At 36.0% G+C, this 24,294-nt stretch overlaps 1 protein-coding gene across 9 annotated transcripts; it reads right to left on the minus strand.

Annotated features, from left to right (window-relative positions):
* Positions 1-35: 35 nt before the first annotated feature.
* Positions 36-23,932, minus strand: LOC116767783 (leucine-rich repeat flightless-interacting protein 2). 9 transcript variants are annotated; one of them, XM_061527498.1, is made up of 10 exons: positions 23,496-23,932; positions 23,232-23,312; positions 22,336-22,433; positions 5,081-5,207; positions 4,647-4,759; positions 4,421-4,567; positions 3,724-3,979; positions 3,355-3,495; positions 2,576-2,763; positions 36-1,642 (listed from the first exon to the last, which is right to left on the minus strand). In XM_061527498.1, the coding sequence occupies exons 2-10, from the start codon at positions 23,245-23,247 to the stop codon at positions 1,532-1,534; spliced, it is 1,197 nt and encodes a 398-aa protein (XP_061383482.1). In that variant the 5' UTR covers positions 23,248-23,312; positions 23,496-23,932; the 3' UTR covers positions 36-1,531. The 9 variants fall into 9 exon arrangements, with proteins under 9 accessions (XP_061383482.1, XP_061383486.1, XP_061383485.1 ...); XM_061527502.1 differs by lacking the exon at positions 23,232-23,312 and having other exon boundaries at positions 22,336-22,429; positions 23,496-23,931; XM_061527501.1 differs by lacking the exon at positions 23,232-23,312 and having other exon boundaries at positions 23,496-23,931.
* Between the last annotated feature and the right edge of the window lie 362 nt (positions 23,933-24,294).

A 24,294-nucleotide genomic window follows, 5' to 3' on the forward strand; every position in this document is an offset into this window, starting at 1 on the left:
CTCATTTCCCCTTTAATTATAAATGAAACTACAGCTCCGAGTCGAAATTTATTTCAAAGTATCCAAATTTACACATGATAAGTCTGCTTCGTTTTTTTATAATAACAAAAAAAATGTCATTCTTAGTTTAAGAGAAATAAATTAGTAATGCAGCACCAACATACATACATACTTACAAATAATAATACCTACTTATATTTAGTACAACACCGACCGAGCGTTCGCCGTCGGGCTCCAGCCGGCCGGCGTCGCGTCGCGTCTAATCCCAGTCTTTATAACGTGGACATTAATTATTTGTAAATAAATTGCATAATTTCTACAAATAAACTATCTGTATAGCGTCAGGCCTCGCACTAACGTCTACCTCCAACTATAACTATAATACAATTTGGTGCTCCATGGCACTGATCGCGTGACTACGGCGTAAATCACGTTTCAAATAACTACTACACTCACCTTACCACAGGTCCGCATCGTCAAACTGAATACGCAGCGTTTATACTTTTCCGTTCTACATTTTCGACTGTATGGCGTGGGTTCATGAACAAAAATACTCGAAACGCTGCGTATTCAGTGTCGAGATGCAGACATGAAGTACGGTATAAATCCCATCCAGATATAAGTATGAGTTACACAACAATCGGATTACGATGCCACATAGGTTATATAAAATAATTACATCCTCAGTTATGACATATCTTTATGTTAACTTCAAAACCGAATCGTATGAAAAAAAATACAATCAAAACTTAATGGTAAGGCGACATATTAAAGTATGTAAATACGTATGGACTGTTCATAACGATAGTATTGGTAACTTCCGAATAGAATCTACATCAAACGCTCGATACAAGTAGCTGGTCACGCTACAGTCACGTGACATGAGATAATTTTGAGCAACTTCGTCTCGGCCGCTGTACGGCGAGCAGCGGCCGGCCAGGACGATCGTTTCGCTTCATGGCAAGTTATACTACAGCGACACACGTCGGCAAGCCGGGGAGACGCTGTTAATAAAAGCAGTAAATAAAAACAATATTATACACAAACATACGATACAGCCGGGGTCACTAGCGTACGATACAATCGTGTAAAATAATAAATTAAATAAGACCTTCACTTGGAAGCAGCTCGTCACAAGCACGTCTAAAATATAAGAATATAAATTAAATGTCAGTTTTAAATTCAATAATTAATTACACAAAATAAAAATCCCTCCGTGTCACAGATACACGATAATCGTTAAAATTCATTCTAACCGTCACAAAAGAACGCACATTCCATACCATAGACAACACTAGTATATACAGATTATAAATTTGCCTGCATTCCATAATAGACAATTCAATAATACAAAATAATTTTCGTAATAAATAAAATAAAATGAAAATGCATTGATATTAATATCGTGGGAGATATTTAAAATTTTATCCATACAATTTGTATCAACGTCAAAATGCTGTTGTCACAGACAAAGCGGTCGTGCTGGCAGTATAATATATATATAAAAAATGGTGATGGCGAGTTAGTTCGGTCACAGGTCCTTGAGCAGAGCGGATTTAGCGTTCTTGAGTTTGTCGAGTCGCTTGGTGAGGTGACTGTTCTCCGTCTCCAACTCCTCGACCCGGTTCAGCGCCTCTCTCGCCTGGAAACATTCATTTTCATGTCAGTAGGATATTCCCGAGTTAGAATTTTACATATTTATTATTTTATATACATTTTTATAAATATTGTTGCGGTTTAGGAGAATTATTGAATATAAAAAACGGAAATAAAAGTTAAAACATTATAAGTGAATTGTTTTCAAATGGTTGTCTTAACCGATGTTAGCTGTAATTTTTTCATCACTTCCTCATCATGCCTCTCATTAGTGGGGGCTCTCACACAATATTCGTATGTACATGAATCTATTAACTATTATTATTAGTCTGTTAATGTCAGTATGGGTTCCACGCTCGCCACAAGCCGGGTTCCGTTAAATACAACCGTACCATTAGACATTGCCATTATTTATAACGGCCCAGAAATCAACGACTTCCTGCAAGAAATATAAACACTGGTTACTTTATTCAACTTCGCTCGGGGAGTTGGACCGGCGCGGGGGAGGGACTTTCTTGATAATCAAATATTTTCTCGAGTTATTTCTATATCGTAGAGGCTGGATAAATGTCCAGGGACATATATCAGGGAGATGACGTCATCACTAAGTAATCACGTGACTATTTGATGTACTATCTTTTATTTTAGTAAGAGCGGATAGTTCTTGAAACAGAAATTGAGTAACAGAGTGAGATTTAAGAAGGAGATGTTGGAGAATTAAGAAAGAAGATAATAAAGAGAGTGTCAGAATCAATAATTGGACGAGATGTTAAAACTGGAATATTGTATGAATATCTAGAGTCTGGAGGAGGTCCCATCTTTTAGACAAAAAATAAAGAATAATCAAGGAAATATGGTTAAGGAAGTGTCTAGGTTGATCAATCGAGAGAGAAGTGGTAACAGAATGCACCGGTCGTCTAGTATGAGGAGTATATCTCCAGGAGCTGTTCCCCCGGCACTCTCGTCCCGTTGGACTGACCTCTCTCTGCAGCCTTCTTCGGTCCTGTTTGAGCGCCTCCTCTCGCTCGTCCTGGTCCTCCTGGCGCGCCCGCAGTCGCACAACCTGCGCCTCGAGCCTTGCTACGCCGGCCGCCTGCAGCGCCGCCTCGGCCTCCGCCCTAGCCGCGCGACCCTTCGCCTCTGACAGCGCCTTGCGGAGCGACTCCACTGGAAAATTAATACCACACTATATACTACTCGTCATGGCCGGCAAGGAGTTCATCCTGTCATCTTGGTTCACCAATGGTCGAGCCAGTATTGTTTTAGAGGACTTTCATTCTGCGAAATACTATTGCTATGGACTAATCTAAGATTTCCCTTGGGACTACAGTCTGGCCTTGTTAACCTAGGAGTGAACCGGTGTCTATGTACCACGCTATTGTTTATTCTTAAATTATACTGTATACAGGTTACTTCATTATATTTTTTTCTCAGAGGAATGATATTTTTTATCATCACCTTATAAGGGATGCGTTCAGCTTTGTGTTTAAACTGTATCAATTGTCGACCAAATTTTATGATACCAGAAAATGTATATTAAGATGGAAACGGAAATATTTAAAACGGTTATTTTTACCGTTACTACAAAATACTACCTTTATAACTAAAGGACCTATTTAGTGTCATGAACTTTGACAATTTGCGATGAGAACCTAATACTGATGGATTTAGTAAAGCGATGCTTAAATAGCCTGATGCCAGTCCTAACTTCATTCGTCACTGTGTTTATGCGGGTGGTATGCGTGTCTGTGTACTGACGTTCGTTGTCCAGGTCCCTGTCGTGATGCTCGGCTACTCCGTTCTGTCTGGCTGCTCGCTCGTCGCACAGCTGCAGCTTGAGACGCCGCACCTCGCCCTCCAGGCACGACTTGGACTCCGCCAGCCGAGACAGTCGCACGTCTGAAAGGAGAACGCGCCACGGTTATAGGAAACATATCGTTATGTACCCGAAGGAGGCTCTCGTACAGTGAGGCTAAATTAAGTACTCGCCACACTCCCCACTCAATTATCCAGGGCCACTAGCAGTATTTATCCTACTTCTTGTACAATTAGGCTCTAATCCTTTTAGGTTATTTACACATCGTGACATCCCCTCCAACACCTCGCTCTGCCCTGTGTATGTCGTACCGAGCGTGCCCTCTCCGGCGTCGTCCAGCAGCTGTTGGTTCTCGAGCGTGACGAGCGCCAAGGCCGGCACCGCGCCGCACGCCCCGCCGGACGGCACGCCGGGCGCGGCGCTGGCGTCCACGAACACCCGGCCCGCTGCCGCCGCCGCGCCGTCTCGCGCCCGCACGGCGTCTCTCGCCTCCGCCACCTCCCGCTCCAGGGTGGCGTGCTCCCTCTTGAGCCGCTCGTGGAGGGAACACTTCTCGCGGTGCTCGCGCTGGAAATGTCACATATGTTTTCTATTATTCCATAAACAACACATAATATGACACCAGCTGACTTTTTCTCTTACGTCAACATATGTTAAGAAAATTTTTAATAATTGTTTATAATGCTATGTATTTCTTCATCAAGCTTGCTCGGTCCGGTCATGTTTCGAGTTACTTTCGAAGTATTTTGTCTTTTTTCTCTGAAGTCCTCATATAATAATAATACTAATGGTGTAGGTGGGGGGTTCCCAAACTTATTTTATTTACTGCCCACTTTTAGAATAAATATTTTTTAGCGCCCTCCACCTACTGAAAACCCCCTATAACTTACACAAGACCCCAATTTTTTCTGGGTTCTTAACCCCCTCTGCCCCTTTTAGGCCTGCAGCACCCACAAAGGTCGTTATCACCCACTTTAGGAGAAGTGTGTGTGTGTGTGTGTGTGTCACCTGCAGCTGAGCGTACTCCTCGTGCAGCTCCTCGATCCTGTCCTTGAGCAGTTCCAGCTGGTAGCCGAGCGCCGCCTTGTCGTTGTCCAGCTGAGCGTTCAGGATCATCGCCTTCCGAAACTTCTCCTCGACTTCTTTCATCTCGTGCTGCAAACAAATCACACATGTCACATATAAGTCATATTAAAGTACTCTCAACTCATATACTGTTCGTATGTTCGCTCACTCTGAGGTCCTTGATGCTGAGCACGTCCTCGGAGTCTTCGGAGCTTCGTCGGGGCGAGTGGACGCTCGGACTAAGAGCTGCTAGCCGGCTGCCAGCGCGGCGGCCCACCGTCTCTGATGACATACATTCATTCTATTATATAGAGGTATGTCTTAATTAGAGAATTTTTCCATTACACCACATTTGACGCTGGGAGCCTGTAGTTATCTGGGCCTCTATTATATTATCACAGAAAAACGGCTGGACAATTTAAAGTATTACATGGCATGCTAACTTTAGCGCCACATATTTTTAAGTTTCTAATTTCTTCTTGATAAATCCTCCTTCATGAATAATAGTATCGAGGCTTTGTCAACTGACAACACTCCGTACTCACTCTGACTGTGCTATCTCGTGGTACTACAAGGCTTCCAACGCCTCGTGACTGCTCTTACCGTTGTACATGTCGTACGCCTTATCGGCATGGTCCTCCTGTTCTCTCTGCTGTCTTTCCAGCTCTCTCATCCGTATCTCCCGAGCCTCCGCCCGAGCCGCTCGCCGAGCCGCCAGGCGTTGCTCGGCCTGTACATAATAACATACAATTCATATATCACTATCATAATTCTATGCACTTATTTCAAAAACAAAAATGCATAGTTTTTATATCTTTCATTCTAATTTTAATTTCGTTAAGACCTCCTTCGTTGAACTGTCGATGTGTTCAGACGTGGATAGTTGTTTAGGTTTTATTTGTATGCGGAGTCCGGTCACTCGAGGTGTTACTGTTCTTGCTCTAGTTAGTATAAACACGTTTTCTATTGTTGGGAGTATTATGACCTATGCTTGCTGAAAAAATCTTGTTTCTAGACATGAATTTATCACTATTCAGTAACATAATAATTTTTTACAAAAATATATATATATTTTTACGTGTAAGCAATTATATTCTTCTGTCAGTGACGATGTTAACAATTCTTTACAGCGAATACCTTACGAAGATATTTCACGAGATGTGATGGCGTAGTCCAATGTATATTGCTATGACATAATTGATACGCAGAATAACAAAAAATAGAAAGGACGTTACCAACAGCACGTTAAGAAAAAAAATATATAAGCAGGTCACCGAGACGGGACTCCTGTGAGTCTATGAAGAAAATTATAAAGATTTGGAATGGGCTGAAGAATAAAACAGTCTTGGCATCACTCAAGAGAGACAAGACTGGAGACAAGGCAACTAGAACAACCTTCTTGCTTCTCTCTCTTTTTTTTAAATCTAAATACTTTAATTTTTGGTCTTGACCGTCGGTGCTTATAGTTGACTGGTCTGCCATCTGATAAGCACCAGCGGCCTCCGCATTTAATTGCAAAAATATAAAGGACTAGGTAAGGAGGTGTAAAAGTTAAGAAGTTTATATTATTTGGTAAATAAAACCAAATGAAATGCAGGGGAGCTAGGGGCTTTGCAATTGGATACAATGGTCCTCCAGCCTTATAGGAGGTTAGGTCAACTCTATGAGACCATAAGCATCCGGCTATCTTAATGTTAGGTGTACGAAACTAAGGCTTCATCCTCAAGAGGGTGTTATCCCATCAGGTGTCATGATTGAATCCTCATGCCGTTTGTGTTCTACTACATAATCTGGTAAACCTAAGTCCCTTTTTATGTTATGGCTTCATTCGCACTTGAATCGTGGAATATTTTGCCAATGTCAATGTTTTTATTTGTCGGACAACCTGAGTATCTATTCAGAGATGTAAATTCTGACATTCTCGATGTATAGAGTACTAAGTGACATGTGCTTCGATTTTATTACAGACATAAATTTTCTGTCTCGTATACAAACTGTTCACATTAAATACAACAATTTTAAGTTTATTTCAAAGCTGGTTAGAGCGGAAATCGATGCTGATAGCACGTGATCGTACAGAGATAAGGCGGGAATTATAATTAAAATTGTTATTGCAACAATGTTATGTAGGTGGAAGTTTAAATTAAATTGTTTATCATACAGAGATAGCAGACTACTATCAAATATAAAAATTGAAAAATATCATTGAATTTCATACATTTTTATAAATAAGATATCTTTTCATTATACGCTTATATTTATTTGAATTATTTTATATTTGAACATAGTCATTCGACAAGCTATGTTAAAATCCCAACATCCGTTGAGACAAAAATAGTTTAGCGGAACGCGTTCAGCAATATTTGGATGACATATCCGACGTAACGTCTTCACATATGGCCTACAGGCGACAACATGGCGTCCGATGACGTCACCGCCAAATTATCACATTATCAAGGACACAAAGGTCATTCACTGTATAGATTTTTTTCGAGAGATTGCATTTTTTAACGAATAAAGTACGGGATCGCTAAACCATTAACCTGGCACTGTGTATTAAACATTGATGTTAATCTGTCAACTCTTAAACGAGGTATCGTAATTGAAATTTGCAAGTCACGAATCACGAGACCATAAAAATAATGTACTTTAGCAAACGTATTACAGCCTTATCTGAATAGAAATAAGATTCAAAATGACGATAGCACCGTCATATTTTAAAATGATTGCTTTTCAATTTGTATGTATAATGTTACAGATAAAAAAAACCTTGTATGACTGAGAACGGCTGATTGGCTTGCGGTCGTTTCGCTATCGTCACTGTACAATAAAATGTTTACAATTAAAAATACAAACATTAATATCGACTTATTCATTACATTCCAATGTTATTAATTAATATATTAAGGTTATAACTCGAATACATATTTGAATTTGCAATTCTGGATTGGCGCCATTTTCACAAATACGGGATGTATGACAAAATTTTTTTTTTTTTAGGGATTAGTCTATGTAGACAAAAGATTAAACTATTCTGCCCTAACATATAAAATGTAAATCTAATAGAAATTTTTATTGACTATTACAATTTTGGTTCAACTATAATGTGTCCATATAGGATAGTTGTGTGAACAATATATATTTTTTTCCTTTATAAATAAGTTTACGATATTCTCAAACTTTAGGTAGGAAGACTCATTACTTGACAGCTTCATGTTACACTGTGCATATATTTTGAAATAAAAACTCTTTACAATTAACCTGTTTCAAATTAAACCGTGACGGGACACGCTCTTGAAGCCAATTTTAAGTGGTGACTAAAATGTACAATAGTTATAGTTTACATGAAATATTGTGTATTAAAATAAGACAATTTTGTACAATAAATGGATATTTTTTTTTTAAACTTCAAACTTTTATATACTCGCATAATAAAAAAAAATATAGTTACATATATGTATTTGAATCTTATATATGCTTGATATTATTTAAAACATTGAAGCCTTTTTTGTTGCGTAAATGTTTTTCCCCTTTCAATATTGATAGATAACTTATTCATAATCGAGCTGAATTCAAACAACCTTTGTATGACTAGAAAAAAACATGCGTTTTAAAACAAAGCACTGGTTATTATAATGCAAGAAAGAGGCAACAACTTACACATTCAACTTTGTTATATCATGAAGTTTTATATCATATACCTACAGGCTACACCGTTATTGATTGTAAATGTTTTTTTTTAAACATAATTCCTCGTTTTACTCCGACTTTCCCGAGTCACGGCCAGCTTTTAAGAAAAGGTTACACCAACATCAAAACAGTTCTATCACGAGAACATACTCTGCCTGTGTATATTCTGTCTCGCTGGAACATAATATTGACAAATTATAAAATATATCTTTTGACATTTCTGTGTCAATAAACGCCGGTGTTGCAAAAACTAATGGCTGGACATTTCTAAATAACTCGCCGCAATACGCAAGTTGCATCACGCATAAAGATTTTTATAGTAATATTTGCGTTTACTATAAGTTTAATTTCGTAATCAAATTATGTGGATAGCCAATGTTGTGCTAATTTTAACGTCCTTGTCACATCTGACGTCATCTGCTATATATATTTACAATTCAAGCACACTATAAAACTTTAAAATGTTAATCTCAGTTCTACAAAAGCGATGTATTGGTTTTTTTTTATTATTCATGGTTTCGGATGAAGAACTCATAACAAAAGCCTTAATCATCAAGCCATTCTACAACCGTATGAATCGGGAGAATACTTCAGTGACTCGATACTCACGTATAATAGAATTAATCTAGCGGCGATGAGAATGATGAGATGTGTGGATGACATAATCTCGGAGGTCACACGAGTGACACCAGCCAGCGACACAGGCACACTGACATACATTCAGACAATTATAAGTAAGACCGAAATATGATACATAATGGTCTAAGAAACGTCTGTTCTGATGGAGTCACGGACGTGGTGTTCCCGAGCGTTCAAACACGCATTCCACAGATCGTGTTTAAACAGCCAGTTAAATATTGGACGGTTAAATTTTCGACGCAAACATTACCGCGACAATACACCGCCGGCCTCCGGCTCATTTACGAACTTATCTCCGGCGATAAGATAATAGGAAAACATTTACGTTATATGAATATAATTTATAAACCTGTAGCGATTTTAAAAAACTAAAATAATCGCGATCACAATGAACGTAGACGATTTTAATGTGAGCGATAGACATTAGTAGTAGAGTTATTCAGACCGGGAGGTGCAACGTGACATTTAGTATAGGTCAGATGCATTCTAATTTAAGAGAACCTGTATACATACGTACATGATTGTGCTGATCCCCGAGTATGCCGACAATAGATCCGTTGCTGCTCAAATCCTTCATCAAATCATCATCATCATCATCTATAACACCACTATTTTCACTAATGTCTTTCATATTGTCCTCTACTCCTATATCTATTACGTCACTGCAATTCTTTTCTACAACACCAGTGTTCACAGTCTCATTGACGTGCTGAGAATTTAAACCGTCACTTGTCTTACAATCGGCGATCACCTCGTCATCTGAATCACCGAAATCACCATCTGTGAAGGCATCACCACTCTCATCATCGGAGTTCTCGGGGGTCGCCAGTCCTGACTCAGCCATAGCGGATATCATAGTGACCACCACAGACAAAACCGGGAGACCTAAGCTAACCCTACACCCGTCCGATTCCCACAAACATGAAACATTGAACGCACACGTTTATATAATTCTCCAGTCACTTCAAAGTGAAGAAATAACGCAATTTTTGCACCGAACTTATGAGTATGCACTTCGTTGTTATCGATAACAAATTTAATCTTATCGATACTCACTAGTGACGACTCACCCCTCCTTATAGAGTCACCTTATACATTCTTTGTTCCGATATAATTACGATCTATATATAAAAAATAAGTCCCGACACACCAGCTCACACGGAGCTATGAGCTGGGAGGAGTGTTGATAAACATGGCTTAATATTTATTATAGTGGAATGTTTGTTTTACTACGTATGTTATAAGTTAAGTAACGTCAGCGACACGTTCGCTACTCCGCGGCCTCGCTGATAAAATGTACATTAGTAAGCAGTGCGGTACACTCACTGTGTTTGCTACACCGCCTTTATAATAACGAATCCTTTTACCAAAAACGAAACGGATATCATACGCTGAGTTTGCATTAAGGCTTAGTGCAGGACGGTCGTGAGTCGTGACTCACTTATAGTATTCTTATTAAGAAAATTTTATTAGTAATATATAACGTATTAAGTTCTCCAATACCTATTGTATTAAAAACATCAGCAGGTATCTATATTGTGTACCATGCCTAATGTAAAGTCCCGATGAATCAGTCACTTTCCACTTCCCACCCTAGCCACACGGTCATGATTAACAGCATATTGTTTTAGTGCGTACTGCGCTCTACTTCCAGGATATTTGCTACGTTAAAAGCTATGAACAGCATTTATGGACATACATCGTAATGAAAGTTAAGTTTTAAATATTACTTTTTAAAATGAATCACATTCCTTTGAAATTTCACTATGAAGAAATTTTATTTGTACAAATTTAAATAAATTAAAATTTTTAGAAAAAATATTAATGTTTAGATATAAATTATATTACTGTTTGTGGAAACGTGTTTTATTAACTTAACTGACCGGTTATCGGTAAATTAATTATACATTAGGTTTAAAACTCTTAATAGAATAGTTAACTATTCTATTAAGAGTTTTAATTAAATGCAATTAGAGGCAGGGTCTAATAACATTAATTATCACGAGGAAATAGTTCCGCGGTTGATGATAGCGTCACAACTCGCAAATATGGCAACTTCCTAAGGATATTATGATGCATGCCAATTATATATATATATATATATATAACTGGTATATAAGTCAATTAATAGTCACTAATAATATACACTAAATATATTTTAAATCGAGCGATACATGGCCACTAAATGATAAAAACTACAGCAAAACTTACTGAAATAAACAAAAAATCACGTTTTTATATAAAAACCTATAAATATATTAACATTAACACTTATATTTATTAAACAGTTAACCGAGGTTTGGTCAGTCTCGCGAGTGACCACAGCGAGCGTTAGGAGGCGCTCTGCAACACTGAGTAGTGACAAGTGTCGGCACATCCGACGAGATATATATAAAAAAAGGTAATAGTAAACACGCGCTGTAACGAGAGCGATTAACTGTGAGATGCAACGGGACCTACCACCTACCACCTACCACATACCAAATACCAGCCACCACCGACAGCTGACCTACCAGCGATGTTTCATAAATTAATATCTCGATAATTATGCTTAGAAAAACTTTTCCATTATAAGCCAGACTTTGTTTTTAATATATATATATCAAGCATCTAAATAATGGATTCGAAACTACTAATGTATAATATATTATAAGTAAAAATTTACTAAATATCACATTCCCATAGTTCATGCATTGATTTCGCTATGAAACGAAGGCGTCTGTTTGTATGAGGTGGCGGGAACAGTCGGCCTATGAACATAGTGTAGACTGTAGTATCACTTTTTATGTTACTCCTATATATATGTATATATATACCAGGACTATTGGCAGCTGACAGGTATCCGCATGTTTAAACTTTAACTACTAGGACGTTTGTCTGTATTTAAAGCGCATACATACATACGTATATATCACGTCTCAGGTCAATCCTTGATTTAGGTCGATAGATTCGTGATTGGTCTTCATTATATTTACAATTAAATTTAACGTACAGAGACCAATAAAAATACAATCGTGTCTATTTAATGTTGTGTCAAAGATTCAGTTTATACAATATTACATACAATTAATAATAATAATGACAGATGTAGTAAGGAAAAATAGTTATAGTTATAAATGCGGACAAACCTGATAGGTGCTTCGATAAACTGTAACATACATCAGTTTAAAATGATTTTATTAATTAATATATTCATTGAAATTAAATTAAATTAAATACATAACGATTTCATCCATTTTATTACACGAGGCAACCTCTACAGTCGGCATGGCTAGGAAACCAATAGTCGGGCAGGTCAAACGTACACACGAACAAAGCATACAATGTTTAGTGATCTTCCACTACAGTGTTGTCCTAAAGAATATTTTTCTTTGAAATTAATATAGAAGAAATTTTAAACAAAGTTTTATTTGTAGTAGTCATCAACAATGCCCATCAAAATGTACCCATTGACCATTCCTCTGACCGTATGTATGAACAAGTTAAAACGGCTTTCATTTTAGAGAATTCACAAGAATTAAAGAAATTCAGACTGGCATTTATATGCTAAAAAGACATACGATTCAAGAAAAAACCGGATTTTAAGTATTTCATATGATTTTTTTATAATATTGCTTCCATTTGATGAGATCTAAGACTTTCGCGAGCATTCATTGAAATAAAACTAATATTTTCGGATTTACTACGCGTATTTTTTTATTATTTTAAGTACATACTCCCGACGTTTCACGGTCAGACATCCCCCTCCCCCTCCCGGTGACGCTGTCAAAGACATTAGGGCTGACGCCAATAGACACGCTGAAACCAAAGGGCAGACGAAATGAAAAAAAATGAAGACAAGATTGTCATCTCGTCTGCACGTGATCACTGTTGATGCAAAGGAACCGAAACGTCGGGATTATGTAGTTTTTAAATAATAAAATCCGCGTAGTAAATCCGAATAATATTAGTTTTGATTTCATTTACTTGTCTTTTTTATCTTTATACAAAATTAGTTTTGGGATGTGTGCGTCTGCTAGGACTCTTACTTTTTAAATAATTTGGAGAGGACCCTCCACTACAATAGATCTGAACCTGAAGATACGTCTTTACTGATGGTGTATCGTGCAGACTGGAAGTACGGCGTTGTAATGTCATCTCCAGTCAAATAGCGAGAAAGGGGATGAAGACATGGTCATTGTACGATTCCTGTTTTATTAGTGCCTTCCGAAAATTTGACAGCAAAATGTTTATTAGACGCTTTTTGGACAGGCCAAGGAATGTTTTTGAAATAATTTCCAAGCTATCATTATCATGTGTGAAGATCAGCATGAGCGATGCATCGGACATATGTAGCTATGAGCGTAAATCTGTTTTCATACAACAAAATCTCAGTATGAATGACAATATTTATTCCAACTCAAATTAACATGTCTATATAATAAGGTTCGCTACCTTACTGCCTAATTACATTACAGTTGGAGACAAAACAGTTTGTTTTTAATGATGTAAAAATAATCAACGCCGTTTGTGATGTCATTGAAAACATTATTTGTTTGACAGATCATTTGTTTGTTTGTTGATTTTGATCCTCGTTTCCTCTGAGTTCTAAGCACATCACATACTCGCAACTGTCCAACAAAGACAAGACTATAAGTGTGTTTAAAACTTTAGTTCTGAGTGTTTAGTCTCCAGGAAAACTAACCCCGAACCCTTTGAATTCAGCATACTAAGTAATATAATATATAATGCGTGAAATGACTACGCAATTTAAATGTTTTTCAAAATGAGGCCTGACGCTCCCCTACCAGTGCTCACTCACTCACTAACAATTACACGAAAAGATACTTTTTTTTTATTTATTCTATGGATACGTAAAATCTTTAGAAGCAAAATCTTTATTTTTAATAAAGGCTATTCGAGAAAGATCTATTGGTCGTATTTTCTTATATGTTGGTACTCGGTAGGGGCAGTTTTTAAATGAAATATATATTTTAACAATTCTAAATAATCCTCTTGGTATATTTAGGCTACCAGAGAGGTTTTCAGGACGCTCACACTTCATAAGATTCTTCTTATAATATATTAGTTGACTGTTTATAAAAAAGAGCAAAACTTTAAACCAGATTGAGGAGATCGGACTCAGGTCCAAAGACGTATGTCTGTATCGTAACAGAAGTCGTGGCCACAATACTTGGAATATGTAATGTAATCGAATTTATGGTTTAAAAAGCAATTACTCTAAAATTCTACACTTCCAGAATGTCTGCCAGGTGCAACTAAAAAGAAATCTATGAAAGCGATAGTTTTTTGTGAGAAAAATGATCTCTTCGTAACAAAATACAGTACGAGAAGTAGCCTCGCGACCATAGGGAACAATGACAGTGATTAAAAATTTTATCTGTAACAAGTTTCTCAAAGCATCTTCGAGAGAACAAATTATCTATCGATAAAGTACAAAAGAGTATAGTTAGGAACAAATAAGTAAGAAATTAAATCACTGTTTCAGCTACGTTCAACGAAGGTGGAACTATTTTGAACAGCATTTCGTAAGGTAGAGCCAAGCTGTGGTCAAGTAACTACAGCTCGAACATGGGCTGACTCGACCCGGGATGTACCACCCTCTCACAGAAGATCGGCGTGAAATAGACTTTAATGGCTGCGTTTCGTCCAATAAGTGAGAGGGACGGTTGTACTTTCCTAACTCCCACCCTTTCCTGCCATCTCCCTATTCTATCCCTTTCCTCTTCCCTCAAAAATCAAGGTCTGCAACGCATCTCAACATCTGTTATATTGCAGATGTCCATGGGCGATGGGGACTACTGCCCATAAAGTAAGCCATCTGCTCATTTACAGCCTTTCTCATATAAAAAAAAGCATAAAACTGGAACAGTGTTTTCTTCCAGTAACAATTTGATTATGCGTTTATCACGTATGTCTTATTTGCTACCTACCATCAATTCGAGCGACAGGCAAGCACCATCAAATACTGAATAAATCATAATATATATGAAATTTTCATACTCTAATAATTTTTTCCACTGTGAATACAGTAATATTGAAAATTAAAGTTTGTAAATGGTATTAGAGTCAAATAAAATATTCATGTAGCAATCTCCAAACTATATTTTATTGCTGACAGATCCTTCATGATAAAGCTAGAAGCGCACTGAAGCTGATGCAGTATAGCATGACGACAGCTCGCAGTCAATATCAGAGACTGCCATAATCACTCAAACACAGCATGATATTACAAATTATAACATTTTATAGCTATATAATAAGATAACATAAGTTTGTTTCGCTGTTAAATCTTATGTCTGAATAGCTGAAATCGATATTAATATTACTTTTATAGACAAATTTCTGCGAGTAGAATACAAGCTTAATTATTTACCATATCTTAACCGATAGAGACGGAGCCGTGAGCAACAACTAGTATCTATTAATTAATATGTAAATAAATCTGTGTCATACTAAGCAGTTTGCTTTCAGAGGGCGTTAAATAATTTAATATCAAAACTATAGAGAAAACAACGTATTAGCTTTAAAATAATTGAAGTATTGTTATGTAAAGTCAGTAATGATCATGATTATATAATAATACTATGATTGGTACCTAACTCCGCTCGTGAAAACGCAATTTATAATTAAGTTTCTTGCATTCGTAACCGGAATTCATCTGTTATGCAATCCGGCGGGTGCACACGAGTTATTCGTTGGCAGATCAGATTATAATTAAACCGAAAATAGCACTCTAAGTATATAAGGCCATATACACACTGTGTAAAATCATGTTATCAATAAAGTAATATTTCGGGGAAATATATTAAAACCATTTCTTAGCTTTTTTTTTTTGTAGTAACCGACGCACGCAAAATATTTACACAGCTTGTAACTCACACAATTGTTTCTGTTATAATAAAGAAATGACGTTGTTTAATCAAATTTAAACCATACCTACTATAATCTCGCTTCCAAAAACCACTACTACGTTAACCGACTATATAGTTTTTTATTTAAAAATGTTCTTAATAATATTTGTATATTATTGTTTAATGACAATTTATATTTGTTAACCCTAAGTCGTTGTTGTGTTTAACGCGGACGAGCGATTTGTTGTTAAGGATAATAACTCCTAACAGCAGTTAGGTTCGTATGCTCGATCTGTCTCGTATGAGTCATTATGACTTAAACTAATATTTCCTTGCTCTATTAATATCCACACAACTTCATACAAACATTGTTTTAAATCAATTATTACGTACTAACATAATATATACTGTGTTTGAATCACATATTTAAAATCATTCAGTAGCAGTGTACGTCCGTGTATAGGTATGATTGTCTTTCGCGTGCTTTGTTATGTAAATCAACTTTCTTCGCAACATTTACTGATACGAATTGAAGTCGAGAACAGGGAACTCCGGCGAATCGTAATAGTATTGCTGATACTTTCTAGGCTGACAAAAGGTGCAATCTATAGGATGTAAATCTTAAAGAGAAATATTGCTTAATTTTATTTGTATTTTACGATTCATGTCTCAGATCAGGGATATATTTTTATTATAAATTATAAAATTGCTACTTCGTATGTTTCTTTTTAATATTATTATGTTACGTTTAGTTTTTACTTACGACCTTAGTCCTCACGTGGCATACAATAGACCGCGAGGAATCGTCATCGCTGGTGGATTCCAAGCAATCGGATAATGAAGGTGATCTTCGCTGGGGCCATTTCATGGACTTCTCTGAGCATGGGCTCTGTAAGGTCAACGGAAGCGACAGCCACGGACCCTGCCCCCTCCACCAGGAGACAAGCGCCGGCGCCACGCCGACCACCATCGCCAAACCCAACTTCACCATTGTCAGCTCAATAATTCATACAGCCATATCCAATTCACTCACGAGATCCAAAGGATACAAAGTAAATAAAACGCGTCTATTAGAATGGAACCGAGTGTGAACTGTGATCAGTGACGGCGGAACTTATGCTACAGCCAACAGAACGTATATTATAAAACACTGGAACGTGCCGTTAAACACATCACACGTCGAGACAGTTATTCAAAACGTTACCGAGAAGAAATTCCAACTAATAATAAATTAAAGTCGACTGCAAACGTTGACGAAGTCGGGAGCGACTGCGGAGTGAGGCCGTGTCTGCTCTCGCAGTCGTACAGTCGAGTGGCGAAGTGGCGGTCGTTGACGCTGGCCGCCCCTCCCGAGACCCCTCTCCAGCCGCCCGCCCATGGAACAACCCCGCTACATGCACATACTAACTCTATACTAGATGCATTAAATCTATTTATAATCAATGATTTGATTAAATTTCACCATGGACAACGCAATCACCTATGACTGGCTATGTGGGTCAGTAGTAAACAAAACTGTACTTCGGATAAACATACTGACAAGTTTCATAACAGACGTCTGTTAAAAGGGTATCTGATGGTAGCTGTTTACATTATGTTATTTAGTACCTCCATCTCGTATGATACTCCTAAGTGGGTTGCGTTTCGGCGAACCGGTTTCGCGACTGGCAGAATTTCACTCCATAATAGTGTTGTATAAACCGTAATGAATCGGAGATAGTCACATTATCTGTATGCTTATTTATGCTGAGCATCCAAGAAGGTTGGTTTCCACTCACCCCTCCACCCCATCACCCTGCATGGCTTGCAGTCGTATTAAAACTTTCATTATACGTATTCAGAACGATGTCAAGTGACTCGTTTCCTGCGCTTCTTTTATCTCCAGTATCATCTGTTTGTATTATTTGTACTTTCCACATATAATTGCTAGTTCGTATCATTAGAATGTTTTTTCGTCTCTACCACAGCACTGAATTTATATTTTTTAAAGTTATATCAGGCAACATTTCAAGAGAATCTTCTGAATTGCATCAGCCGGCTCCCCCACCCCCACTCTCACGCTCCACCCCTTTTCCGGGGTGTAGTATGTAGAGCGATCGATATGTGACGTCAGTGACCAGACGAATCGGAGACGGAGTCTAGAAGAGACTTTAAAAATCTATTTTTTAATACTTATTATAATTAACCTACGTATTTCTAAGATACATTGTTGGTATTACAGGAAATAGTAATGGACATAACTTTGTTCCTATCATTCATTATATATGTACATAGCTGATGTTCCTTTGAGGTGATCTTCATATGCGATCAATACATAATTAAAATTGACTCGTGTTGTAGACGTGGATAAATTGACGAACGACTAAGAATATACTTTTACAGATGACCGTCGGCATCTCGATTGTAAAGCAAATAATTATTAAACAATATTTTAGAACAGACATTCACAACTTGCTCACAAACAGCGTGACACACGTACACATTATCATAAACTTTTAATATGAATGTTTTATTTATTATAAAAACGATTATAATATAGACGATATTTATATTAAGATAAAAAATATATTATGTAAGTGGTAAATAAAAACGGCTCAAACTCAATCCGGAGCGTTCACTCCCATTCTCGTGTTTCAGCGGAACATTGGATCAATAGACGGATATAAAACCTTCCTGCCTTAACGTCCCGTTTATATGAAAAATATATTTGCATTTTTAATATATTCTACTTTATTAAAAATTGTTGATAGGTAGTCCGTAGTACGCACTACGCGGTACGTGAAGTAGACGTAGTACTTTTTTCTTGTCTGCATTGTTAAATCTCTATTACTGCTCAGCTTTAACACAAATATATTACATAATATATTAGGTAAAGTCTACAGTATAGGCGATACATAAAATATTATATTGTCTGTATTTATATGTGCAGTTGTATAGGGACTTTAAAATCTTGCAGTTTAAAAGCTGCGGTCTCCACTGTATTGTGGAGGGTTCTTTATAGTTATAATACAGACCAAATAAAAACTAGAAATCGGAAGGAACGTACAGTCAGCCAGATAAGTTTCGATCTGAAACAGGCCAACACTCAACATAGGTCGTTACTTCTTAAATAATAATTCACGATCACATAACTTTTATGAGCGTGTAATTGATTTGGGCTAAGTGTAATGATGTACTTACATAAAAAAAATACATTACGTATGTCGGAACCGTTTTGTAACATAGACATATACCTGATATACACATAATAATATCCGATCGTTGACAATAAATATAAAAACTTATTTATTGAAAACCTCATTCAAGACCTAACAACGTCTTAGCGAGGTGTTCGTAAATAACGGAGGGCCGGAACAGCTATTTTGATGACCCGTTTTTTTTGTTTCAAACTCGACGACATGCATGCGGCTCGCGGTTAACATGCGTAAATAGAATAACACGCATATGCCAGGGTTGTCACTCGTTTTAGAAACTAATAATCAACTTCATAAATGAGGGCTGGCAGAAGTGAGTCGCTTTATTGAGCATAAAACTTAAAATGATCAACAAAGGAGCACAATGTGTAAGTATTTCTATCAATTTACAAGACATGGTATACTCATGTTATAGGATGTAATATCAATTTTGGTTTATTTATTATATTTAAGTCTTAGTTAATAACAAACTCTAAGAAATATGAAAAAAGGAGCGGCAGAAGTACTACAAGAACTTTGGGTCTCCGTTAAAGAAGGCACCTGTATTGATCTTGTGTAATAAGATATTAGGATAGCTGGAGCCGGAACGAACCAGCTACAGTAAATTGAATTCATATAGGCTTTATGGTATAGGTTGTCGTATATACAGTATCTACTACGGACGCGATGAACATGCGGGTCGTAGACTGTCCTTATGTTAAAACTGATTCCTATAGCTCCACTGCAGCTACATCAGCCACATAAGTTATTTTAATCCACGTTGCACGAATGAAAATTATCCTTACAATTATTTTGATACGAAATACTGAGCATTCCATGGATTCACCGTGCGGGTGCCGGGTCCATCGCGTTGCAGGGAGAGGAGCTTCAACAGTGCCTGAAAGTTGGAACTTGCGATTTATCTAATGCGCGTCAAACGCCCACCTCCACTGTCCAAGCTCCTCTCCCTACCCAACCATATTTGAAACGAACCTACTAGGACTGCCTTCGAAGTAGTTAAAAAGTACGTTCCAAGAATGAAGTAATGTTAGGTCTAGATAGGTCCAAGACTTTCAGTAAGTTGTAGAGAGATTTAGCTGTTATAATGTTGTGACACAAAATATAAATATTATTTACGAATTTTCTTAAATATTTACAAGAAACAATAAACTATATGTAATGTTACATTCAATTGCATAAACTAGTGGTTATGCAATCGTTAAATTTAAACGATTGTTTAGCTAACAGTGGTCAAGGTATGTACTCTCAAGCTCAACTGGTGATGTGCTTCCAAGCACCGTCATAACGATATCCTCTCCTGGTGCTAAGCATCGCTTACATTGTCTAAGATTTCTTTTCAGCTTGTTTAACATTTAAAATGAAACTAGTTCTCCGAGTAACTGCGCTGTTTTTTAAATTTATTTTTATTTATTAGTTTACAGCGATCGAAATCTTTTTTCACTTTCATCTCGTCGCGATAAAATCTAGGTATTATATATTTGCTACAAATATTGGTATTATATTAATTAAAATGATGTTTATCAATACATATTATAAAACACAGTCCTTGGCCGCATCTGTCTGTCTGTCTGTTCGCGATAAACGGAAAAACGAATGCACCGATTATCAAACAGTTATCACCACTCGTTAGCGTTTTTCTCGAGGAAGGTTTTAGTATATAATTTGTTAAGTTTTTGTATTTACTTGTGTGCACATTAACGATATTTGTTGAAGATGTCGGGAAAACATGAGCCGTCTGAAAGGTTGTAACGACAACGCTGTCTTAAGTCTTTGCGATATAACAAAATAATATATGGTAGAATTGTGTATTTTATATAGGTCTACAGAAAAGTCCGCGGTGCCATATGTCTATACCTTAAGGACAACAAAATATATCCATTTTACAACTTTTAAAAATTGGCATTCCTAAAGCGTTTATTGAAAAGGTATTTACATAAATACGGTAAGTCTTATTAAAATAAATTAATTTTCAAGCCTACATCAGTATCTGTAAATTACTTTTGAAATCATGTAAATCGAGCGTACCATTTGTAAGTTATCGTAATATAAGTTTAATAAATCTCAAAATTAAATAGGCTACTTTTATTTTTTGTAAAGAGCTCGTGCGAAGCCGGGGCTGGTCCCTAGTTCGAATATAAACGTCTCAAAACCGAATGCTTTATTAAAATCGTCATGAGATTTGAATTAATTTATTCCTTTAACACAAAAACAGTATTGAAATTAACTTTAAAGTCAAAGCCTGTGAGAGTAAATGAAGATTTTATTTTAAATGTGATTAGCTACATCTCCTTATAAGGGTCAGTGACCTCAACATCCCAACCATGTGACACACATGGAATAAATCACATAACTCATTACAGCGACCTACACTTCATTACGTTGCTATAAATCACGTCAAACAAACTATGTAATAGAATTTTTTTTAATGAAACTAAATGGTAGTGAAACAAAGTATATTCTGATTTGTTTCGTTACTGTCAACATTAATTTATATGTACACGTTTCATTTAATATATGTAAATACATTTATTGAAAATTATCATTCGGAATAACTATAAGGATTCAGTTTGTATTTCTGTTTGTAAAACATTTTCGAATAATTAAAAAACCTACCCGGAATAGACTAAATAACACAGATTAATTCATTACAAGTACTATAACAACAAATAGTTTCTAAGATATATAAATATATATCTGTCTGTGTTTAAATTTAACCACGTGTTCTCGTCTGGCATCTCACAATACGACGAGGGAGGCATCAGGTGAGCTGGTTAACAAGTTATGTGCAATACTATTATATATATATATATATCTATATAGCTCCTTATATATAAGCAGACAAAACCATATAAAGTATATAATGTATGTAATAAATTATAAAAACTATATAAGAATTTATAAATAATATATGATTGATAATTTATAGATATAGAAAATTTATCATTAAAGTTTTATAGATATATATATCATATCAATGATAATTTAGTGCCATTACAAATGGGATTTTGGAGCTGTGAACATGTGAGAGTCAAAATATATACACACATACATATATATATATATACGTAAATTGTGTACAAAGTATATAACTCTATCCACGTTTTGTTATTTTATGAAAAAACCCAATGTAAGTAATATATATATATATATATATATATATATTAATAATATTACAAATATTAAACACAGGCATTATGTACTTTTTGTGTCTCAACCCGTCGGCATGGATCATAGCCATTAGCTGATATGTTGATCCAGGTAAATATTATAATGATGATTTTATATAACACAAGGAAACACAAATTGTATATTAAAACTTCTCTTGAGAATCGCACTATCGAGTGGTGATAAATGTTTGATAATCGGTGCAGTAGTTTTTCCGTTTACTGCAAACAGACAGACGGACAGACGTGACGAGGTGCTTTGTTTTATAATATCAATTGATTTATAATGATGCCTCACAAAAGTTGATTTAACAAACCTCTCTGGCTATCTGGTCTAGAGCTTGTTCCTCCGCGGTGGCCTTGGTCTGGGTGCGCTGGCGTCGCGACGGGTCCATCTTGACTGTCGCTGAACTGGCTGGTTGATAATAAACGACATGTCATTCATAATTTCAACACTTCATCCATATACAAAATAGTGACATATCAATGAAACTAGTATTATTCGGATTTACTATGCGGATTTTATTGTTTAAAAACTACATAATCCCGACGTTTCGGTTATTTGCAGCAACCGTGATCACCGTGCTGCAAAGTGACCGAAACGTCGGGATTATGTAGTTTTTAAATAATAAAATCCGCGTAGTAAATCCGAATAACACTAGTTTCATTTAAATGAATACTCGCGAAAATCTTAGATCTCATTATAGTGACATATCCCAAAATGTCACAGGCATAAAAGAAATTTGATATTAATTGGGTGGCATATTCTATCACTTTAAATCAATATATATTTTTTTAATTTTGCTTCTTATAAAAGCAAAAGAACCGTTTCTCAGTTTAACTTTTTATATCACCACATATAGAACAAAAATATAAGTGACATTAGAAACTCATTATGTGTTAAAGAATTAGCAAGTAAGTAAACCGAGTTATCATAATGTATTGTAATGGGGTTATCTGAACAAGCAATTACGCTTGAGACAAGTTGTTATATGCGGCTAAATATGTTAAATTAATGTTAATAAAATGATAAATGTGCTTTAAAAGTATTGAACATTCCATTCAACTATACATATGTGATGAAACCCTTTTACTGGCATTTAATACTACTATGTATGGCTTCTCCCATACATAGCACAGAAGGTTGGATAGGCAACCTGAGTATACAAAAGTACACAATAAGATTATATATAGTTCAAATAGCTTATAATACCTTGCATGTTAACCATTCCTCTAGATGTTATTGACAGGGATACTAACACTGAAATTGTCGGCAGACTGAAGCTTTCTAATCCTAAGATCAGACATTAACATATTTATGTAGAACAAGCTGACTATAACCTAGAGGATTTCTTTGAGCTTTCCCTCGTGGATGTTTTCACAAAACATTATTAGAATTATAATAATAATAGGAAAACGGCTGGGCACGAAGCCAACATATTTTTAATGGCAGTCACTACAATGACATCATACTTACGGAGACAATTTAGAGATGTAAACACATTACTCCAGCAGCCACTGCAACTATTTCAAAACCACAAATACCTATATACGTTCACTTTTCGCGAGAAAAGAATTCAAACTGAACTAGATTACTAGTTAATCGTCGATTTAAAAAAATACAAGCACACTAAATCACTGCCTACACGATTTACATGGGTTGATAAGTCAACAAACACTCGCTTTTAAACCATGAACGTTTTTTTGGCACCTCATTGACTTGCGAAAACTTGTAAATAACTTCTTTATAAGTTATTGTTTGAAATTAACTATTTTTACTAAAAATGAAATAGACGTTTTATGACATGCATGCCATTTTTTCTGCCATTTAAAACCGTTGCGTTCAAGAAAGGAATGTCAGTTTTAATATAAGATCCATTCGTTACGATTTTTTTAAACAAATTATCATCAGGTAAATCCCTAACTTAATTATGTATGCATTTAAAACTAATGATTACTTGTATTCTACTCTCAACGTTTGTATTAATTTCCAGTCTTTTAAGGTTATTGTTACTCGAATGTTATCCTTTCAATTTGAACGTAGACAAAAACTTCAAAGTATTTGTCTAAAATGTATAAAAAACAACAAAAATAAAAAAAAGTATTTAGTGCTAATTACTCTGATTTACAGATAAATTTCATAACTGACGTTATTGAAAATTTTGGTTCTTCTCCGCAAATCTTAAAAACATAAGCCAGACTTTCTGGTTTTCATGCACAAAAAAATTCAAGTCTGGGTTTAATATACGTAAATTTGAATGAAATTTACTATGTAC

Source organism: Danaus plexippus, assembly GCF_018135715.1.
Source record: "Danaus plexippus chromosome 9 unlocalized genomic scaffold, MEX_DaPlex mxdp_26, whole genome shotgun sequence".
In the NCBI taxonomy this organism is placed as follows: domain Eukaryota; kingdom Metazoa; phylum Arthropoda; class Insecta; order Lepidoptera; family Nymphalidae; genus Danaus; species Danaus plexippus.